The sequence below is a fragment of the Lactuca serriola genome, chromosome 7 (genome assembly GCF_051521515.1).
Source record: "Lactuca serriola cultivar US96UC23 chromosome 7, Lser_US96UC23_V15, whole genome shotgun sequence".
Taxonomy (NCBI): Eukaryota; Viridiplantae; Streptophyta; class Magnoliopsida; order Asterales; family Asteraceae; genus Lactuca; species Lactuca serriola.
In genome coordinates this window covers 156,712,190-156,720,517 of record NC_136414.1, presented here as the reverse complement: position 1 = coordinate 156,720,517, position 8,328 = coordinate 156,712,190, and the positions used below count along the sequence as shown (strand labels likewise).

The following is an 8,328-nucleotide window of genomic DNA, read 5'->3' as shown; positions in this document are numbered from 1 at the left end:
AATTATTTATGGATTCCAACTAGGAACTTTCGATTCTTCCCATTTGGAATCCAACCTTTGTAATGAGATAGGTTGGGGATAAACCATCTAGATTTCTTAGTGTCTACGTATTTTCATTGTATTAGTATTTAACAATTAACAATAATTGTACGAATATAAATTTATATAACTATCACGTGGAACAGAACCCATAAAAGCAGCCGTGTTACACTGTTACATATAAAAGAGAGAATAAAGGAAAAAAGAAAAAAGAAAAAAGGAAAGCAACCCAAGTCGCGGAATCTTCCAAATTTGCAGATTACTCCATCTCCGCCGTTCACTTGTTCAAACTTACATCATATTACAATAACACAAAATGAAAGAAAGCTAAAAAGCTTGTATTTATAAATAATAAATCAAAAAAGACAATCTTTCCTTACTTAACACTCATAAAGAGTCATAAACCATGGAAACGTAATAGAACGGAAACCATATATTCACATTTCCAAACCTCTCTCTTTCTCTCTTTCTCTCTCTCTCTCTCTCTCACGTCGGAGATACCCACCTCACCGGAATCATTACAACTCCGCCGCTGTCACAATGGGAACATGCTCTTCGAAGTCTCCAAGACGCAACCCATATTTGCCACGAGATTTCCCGGAGCAACCCAACACACCGAAGAATGACAACCACCGAGATGATGATGCATCCGCCGCCGGAAAAGCTTCACCTTTCTACGCTCTAAGTCCTGCCCGATTCATCTTGGGGAATAAAAAGACTCCGGCACGGCAGTCCAGCGCTAACTCGACGCCGAAAAGTGTGTTTAAGGGGCCGTTTCCGCCGCCGTCTCCGGCGAAGCATATAATGGCGGTGCTGAGGAGGCGGCGGAGTGTGAAAGAGGGAGAGAAGGAAGCAGGGTCGGGTTTGGACAAGAGGTTCGGGTTGTCGAAACGGTTCAAGGATCGATACGAGGTTGGAGAGGAAGTCGGGAGAGGGCATTTTGGGCATACTGTTTCTGCCACGTGTAAGGCGGGTGATAACTCAGGTCAAAAGGTCGCCGTTAAAGTCATACCCAAGTCTAAGGTACCTTCTTTAACTAGGAAATTCATTTTATGTTCAATTTTGAATGATCTTCAAAATGAGCATTTGAAAATTGCAACATTATTCTTAAGTTTAAAGTTCAAACGCTCCTCTTATAAATTATGATACAACATCCATAACTTGATTTCTGATTTAAAACAAATAACTTTTTATTTTTATTATAATACAATTGCCATTTGACATGTCACAGTTAATTTATAAGGTAGATTAGTTTTCAAAATTTTTAAAACCATTATATATAAATCAAAAAGTATCATTACATTAAGTTTTCAAAAAAATTTAAAATATTCTAAATATACCATTAATTTAACTATGAAAATTTCATTGTCGTAAATAGCATTTTATAGTTTACAGTTACCTTATCATATAGTTTTTATCATACATCATTATTGGCTAATTTACAAGATAACAGATAAATTTTCAGCTTGCACTAGTAAACATAGCATAAAATAATTTTAAAAGAAGTGCTTTGAAATTAATCATGAAAATATCGAATCAGATGAATTGTCCGAAAAGTTAATTATTGGGTTAGAAAATAATGATTTATAAAAAGATTTGTTTGTTATTTTACTTATAAAAGATTCATATCTGAGTTTGCTTCATTGCCCGTTAATAATGATTTATAAAAATAAAATATGTCGATTGAAGGCCGTAATTTTGTAGCTATTTAATTAGTGTTAGAAAATATACAACATATTTTATAAAATCAAATGATGCAGTTTTTAATTTGGAATGATAAGAGTATTTTCTTTTGTTTAATACAACCTAGCTCCTTCGTAACTTTAGAACCTTTGAGCTAATACACAATTTTCGTATATATTTTTTAAACACATGAAATCAAGAAGATTTGGTATATAAGTATCTATATATAATAATGTACTTCGTTTTCTAATTAATTCTGTTGGGTTCAGTCGACTGATTTTGTTATTTACAAGAAGTCTAATAAAAAATGTTTTTTTTATCTAATCGAAGAGATTTACAAGAAGTAGAAGACGATTGTTTTTCCATAATTTGAGGAAGAAAGTGCAAGTGGATGTTGGTTAATTAGTTGGATATGTGATCGTTTATTCATTTTTTATTTATTAGCATGTGAAAAAAATAAGCATCTAAGATCTTTAATTTGTTAATATCCACAAATATAAGTTTGTGATCTTCGGGGTTTTTAAAATTGGAACCCGTATAGATCTTCGATTCCTCAAATTATTTTAACGTACTTTGTTGATTCATTCATTAATATATTTTAATTACAATCGTCTGAAGTTAACGTGTTTTTTCCACAGTCACGTATTGGAAGCAAAGTTAGCTTTCATGTGTACATGTTTCCTATATATGTGAACTTATCATGCATTGATGTGAATTAAAACGTCTTATGTGCAACTGGTGAACTCTAATTAACGGGTTAAATGTGCATTTTGCACATACAAAGAAAAAACTATTAACTATGGATCAAATTTATTACCGAATTATGAAACACTTTCAAACTAAAGCTTAAAGTAATTTCGTTTGGATTGAGTTCACATTCACCTATTTTATCCAACCCGACTTATTTAATTAAATATATTGAAATTTTCAACTAATATATTAGATAAATAAGGTCATGATATTAGGTTTTACCAATATATTTTTCTCAAGCAACATGTTATGACATCTCCAACCAACATTTGTTAACATGATTTTTTATTTATAAAAAATGGCATGAATATTCTCCAACTCAACACCAATTTTCTACAACAAATTTGACATTAGGAATATAGTATTGCACAAAATGTATTGTAATAATACTCGCAAGACTCAACAATTTTTCTACAACAAATTGGAGATTAGGAATAGTATTACACCAAAGGTATTGTAATAATACTCATGATACCAAATTGGTGTTAACGTTTTATTTGCCAATTGTAGTCTTTCAAATTTAAGTTTATACATATTTAGTTTAATTTATATATGTTATTTCAAATTTGTGTTTTTATATTTGATGTTATTTTAATTGTATAGTCATATTTTATGAAATATTTATTTCAGATTTTGTTGGGTCAATATAATTTTTATTTAAATGTGTTATTTATTTTTTATTTAATAAAATATTTTTTTTAAGTAATATAACAACTAATTCAGATTGATTAATTATATAGTAAACATTATTGGTTTGCTTATATGTATTTAACAATATAACTTAAGTTATTGTAACAAAAAGATATAAGATAAATTTATAAAAATATCTAAATATAAAAAGAAAGTATTTTTTGAAATCCTAAATAAGTTCGAAGAAAAGAATATATTTGAAATATATTTTTTTACATAAAAAGTAGTGTTTGATTGGATATATTTGCATAGTTTTTTAGATTATTTTTTGGTGCAAAAAATAATGTTATTATTTGAGATGGTATTAGATAAAACAGGTATTAATTAATGCATTTAAGAACTTTTAAGTTTTTATAAAATAAAAAATTAACTGACTTAGTTAAATATAGTACAAATCGAAATAGTTGTTTCATGTTAAAATTTTCAATTTAACTGTATAAAATATACTATAAATTTGAGAACTTTAAAATTTTGTTGAGGAATTTTTAGTTTTAAGATTAAACAAATTGTAAAATAAATTAAAATTAAAGGGTGACCCCATATATATATATATATATATATATATATATATATATATATATATATATATATATATATATATATATATATATATATAGGGTTATGTTATAACGTAGATGGACAACTATTGTGGGACGTATGGACAGTGTTATTCTATAATAATTACCAACAAAATCGGTTGTTTAATAATGTGAATACGTTCAACCTCACATAAATATCATCATTTTCATGCATTCTCAATAATTCTTATTCGTTTCCATCGTTTTTTTCATTCATTTTCATTTTTACAGAATACGACTCAATAAATGTCAATCCACATTTGAATACGATTTAATAACCTTATAGACAATTTAATTACTAAAAATGTGTAATAATGACAATAGTTATGTAAGAATGAACGTATTAATATTATCAAACAACATATTTTCTTTGTAATTCTCACAGAATAACACCGTACGTACGATAGATGTCAATCCATATATATATATATATATATATATATATATATATATATATATATATATATATATATATGTGTGTGTGTGTGTATGTGTGTGTTGGAATATATGTCAATCCATATATATATATATATATATATATATATATATATATATATATATATATGTGTGTGTGTGTTGGAATCTTATTGTTAATTTTGATTTGGCTTGGCGAGTTGAATCTTAATTGCTTTATGGCTCTAGAATTTCTTTTTATAATCCAATATTCTAACTAAGAGCGCTTAAACTACATATTAATTTTATGCCATTCAAATATTGTATAGAATGAATAAGCATGCAAGTTTCATTTTTTTTTTTCTATTGTTGTAAAATTTTTAAGAAAATGTTGTTGAATATTTAATTACCAAGAATATCACTATTAGTGTTGACATATATATATATATATATATATATATATATATATATATATATATATATATATATATATATATATATATATATATATATATATATATATATATATATATATATACACAAAACATACAGATATCCAAGCCTTTTTTGAAAAACTGGCCACCCAAACGTTGAAGTCAGAATAGGGAAATGGGGCGACTCCATTTTGCAACTTTATGATCATCTCTTAGAGAGAGTTTAGTTACATTTTATAAAGAACTCAAAAAATATTGATCTTTTTGCAGATGACAACGGCTATAGCAATCGAGGATGTGAGAAGAGAGGTGAGAATATTACAAGCATTGGCAGGACATCGAAACCTCATACATTTCTATGATGCTTTTGAAGATGATGATAATGTCTACATAGTTATGGAGTAAGCTGACGAAGATCTTCATTTGTTTTCTAATTGCTACATATAATTCCCATACCTATTAGACATATGTATTCTAATTACTAATTAAACCCTAAACATCTTTCAGATTATGCGAAGGAGGCGAGCTTTTGGATCGAATTCTTTCAAGGTTCTAAAACCTTTTCTCTTCCTTCAAATTTGATTCTTTATATTATGAATGTTTTTGTTATATATATCGTCTCAAATCCACTACACATGGTCCCATGTCTACCTAGCTATTTTTAACAAGAGCTCTTTTGAAAAAACAAACTTAACGACTCCACACATGCTATGCATCTAGTCCAATCTAGCATAGGGGCGTCTTAATATCCCGATATAGTCCCAACTACCTATATATGTGTTGGCATCTACACTCTCTTTTAAAAAAAATAAAATTAAGAGAAAATATATATAGGACCACATATACTATACGTACGAGTCTAACACTTTAAACTCTTTAGAGGCGGGAAGTTCAATGAAGATGAGTCAAAGAATGTAATGTTACAAATACTCAATGTAGTCGCATTTTGTCATCTCCAAGGTGTCATGCATCGAGATCTTAAACCCGAGGTAAAAAATGTTTGTATGCACACTTTATGTTTGAATCTTTTGCTTGTTTTATCTAATAACACAATTGTCATCGTTTTGTTAGAATTTTTTGTTGAAAGCAAAGGACGACGATTCACAATTGAAAGCCATTGATTTTGGGTTATCTGATTTTCTCAAGCCAGGTCAGTTACAAATTTTTTTTTACAAAAATACAAAACTAAATGATTTAGTCAATGTACAAGACCTAATAAGTATTCATAGCAACATGCAGATGAAAAACTCAACGACATTGTTGGAAGTGCGTATTATGTAGCACCTGAGGTTCTACTCAGATCTTATGGCACAGAAGCCGATGTATGGAGTGTAGGCGTAATTGCATACATTCTTCTATGTGGCTGTCGACCATTTTGGGCAAGAACCGAGTCCGGCATTTTCCGAGCAGTCCTCAAAACTGTTCCAAGTTTCATTGAACCACCATGGCCTTCGTTGTCTCCATTGGCTAAAGATTTTGTACAGAGTCTCTTGAATAAAGACCCTCGTAAACGACTGACAGCTTCTCAGGCTTTATGTAAGTCATCTTTCTATTTCTAGAAACCAAGAAAAGGGTCAAATTATGTAAATTTATCGTGAGTCTTGACCTTTCGGGGCTTTGTTTAGGTCATCCATGGATTCGGGATCATGAAGGGGTAGAAGTTCCGATTGATGTTCGAATTCTGAGATCATTGAAAGCCTACACGCTTTCATCCCAATTGCGGAAGGCTTCTTTACGGGTATATACAAATATATTATATCTATGAATAAACATGAAGAGAGAGAATGTATCATTATGGGTATTAACCTACGTGGTTTTTTGTATACGTGTAGGCATTGTCTAAAACTTTGACCACCGACGATCTTTTTTATCTTAAAAAGCAGTTTAAGCACTTAGCTCAAGATAACACAGAACACGTAACCATAGAGAGTATTAAAAAGGTTTGCTTTTTCGATTTTTTATGTATCTTTTTTGACATTTTGTTATTCCCGACAAACGAATGTCGTCTTAACTCTGTGTTTGTGAGTAGGCTTTGATGAAGCATGCAACGAGCGTAATGAAGGAGTCTCGCATCATGGACTATCTTACATGGGTGATTAATTAATCTCCTAAAACTTATTTAATATGCATCATCTTTTAGATGATATTTCGTTGTTGATCTAATGCTAATCGGCTATTTGTTTAACATCGCAGCTGCCTGCACCCAAACTGGAGTTCGAGGAATTCTGCGCAGCCACAGTTTGTGTTCATCAGCTTGAAGCATTTGACCGGTGGGAACAGCATGCTCGTTGTGCTTATGAGATTTTCGATAAAAATGGTAACCGGGCTATTGTTATTGAAGAACTTGCATCTGTAAGTTAACTTGTTCATAAATCATGTCTCCATTGATATAGTAAGACGTAATATCTGAATAAATAAGTGATGAATTGAACTTGATTTGAAATTGTTTCAGGAACTTGGGCTTGGTCCATCAGTTCCGCTACATGCTGTTCTGAATGACTGGATTCGGCATACAGATGGGATGCTAAGCTTTCATGGATTTGTGAAGCTGTTGCATGGAGTATCCAACAGAAACAAGATGAAATTATAAAGGCTGTGTTTTGTATATATGTCAACTCGAAGCCTTCTGGAGGGCGGAATGGGTATTTCAGTTTTGCTTCCATTTTTTTTACGTTTTGACCTCCAAGCTGTGGACCCAAGGGTCAGATTCAGAAGTGAACAGGTGATAGAGATTACATATTGATGTTCTCTATCAAGAAGATTGGCATCATAGTGGTTACAATATTATGCATGGAAGCTAAGAACATAGCTTTAGTTTCCGAAATTTGCAAAGATAAAGATATGTGTAACTGTAAGCAATAAAGAATTGTATATGGAATATGATTCGAAAATCGAAAAAATGGTCTCTGCAAAATTATATACTTTTGGTCCAATTTTTTTTTTTTTTTTTTTTTTTTTTTTTTTTTTTTTTTATTTTTTTTTTATTTTTTATGGTGCACCAATTGTCTAAAATTAGATTTTTTAGTGATTTTGGTCCCTATCAATTTAAAAACACAATTATACCCCTTATATTTATTTTTTAAATTTTTTATATTAGTGTTAATATTTTTAATTAACTAAAAAAAAGGCTCACCCACCCCATCTCTCTCCCCTGGTTTGTCTTTCGGGAACTCAAGAACATCTTAATTATGAACACAAACACAAAGTCAAGAATATACTCAAGAACATCTTAATTATGAACACAAACACAAAATCAAGAATATACGTATCTTCATAACATATACACACATCAGATTTTCTAGGCTTTTTTTTTTTTGAAAACACATACACTTATTACATTTTGTGGGCTTCTTCTTCAAAACATACACACTTATCTTCCCTAATAAATAAATATTTTTTTGCCACATGTCACATTCTTATTTATTTTGTCACATGTAATTTTGTGGTTATTTTAAATTAATATTTATTCTTCACACTACAACAAACCGGACCTATAGGGACGACAATTGTCGCCTCTACAGGTTCAAAAAGTCGTCCCTATAGGTGTCTGGGGCGATATGTCGTCCCTATAGCTCTCGTCTCCATAGCCCCGTCGCAATAGATCTTTAATGTCGTCACTAAAAAACTCGTCGCAATAGCACACCTATAGAGACGACATATCGTCTCTAAAGGGTTCGTCGCTATACTTTTCCCCATCACCATAGATAAACCTATAGAGACGACATGTCTTCTCTATAGATAAAACTATACACACGACATAT

The 8,328-nt window shown here is 30.6% G+C and overlaps 1 protein-coding gene across 1 annotated transcript; it reads left to right on the top strand.

Moving 5' to 3' along the window:
- The first annotated feature begins 430 nt into the window (after positions 1-430).
- LOC145061059 (CDPK-related kinase 5-like) lies at positions 431-7,488 on the top strand. The gene is made up of 11 exons (XM_079008427.1): positions 431-1,062; positions 4,838-4,968; positions 5,075-5,116; positions 5,448-5,556; positions 5,639-5,717; positions 5,807-6,103; positions 6,193-6,305; positions 6,400-6,507; positions 6,597-6,659; positions 6,761-6,919; positions 7,020-7,488. The coding sequence occupies exons 1-11, from the start codon at positions 580-582 to the stop codon at positions 7,155-7,157; spliced, it is 1,722 nt and encodes a 573-aa protein (XP_078864553.1). The 5' UTR covers positions 431-579; the 3' UTR covers positions 7,158-7,488.
- The last annotated feature ends 840 nt before the right edge of the window (positions 7,489-8,328 follow it).

Coding starts and splice junctions, on each gene's coding strand:
- LOC145061059 (XM_079008427.1), top strand. CDS start 580: ATGGGAACATGCTCTTCGAAGTCTCCAAGACGCAACCCATATTTGCCA. Junction 5,557..5,638: donor ATCGAGATCTTAAACCCGAG/GTAAAAAATGTT, acceptor TCGTTTTGTTAG/AATTTTTTGTTGAAAGCAAA. Junction 6,508..6,596: donor CCATAGAGAGTATTAAAAAG/GTTTGCTTTTTC, acceptor GTTTGTGAGTAG/GCTTTGATGAAGCATGCAAC.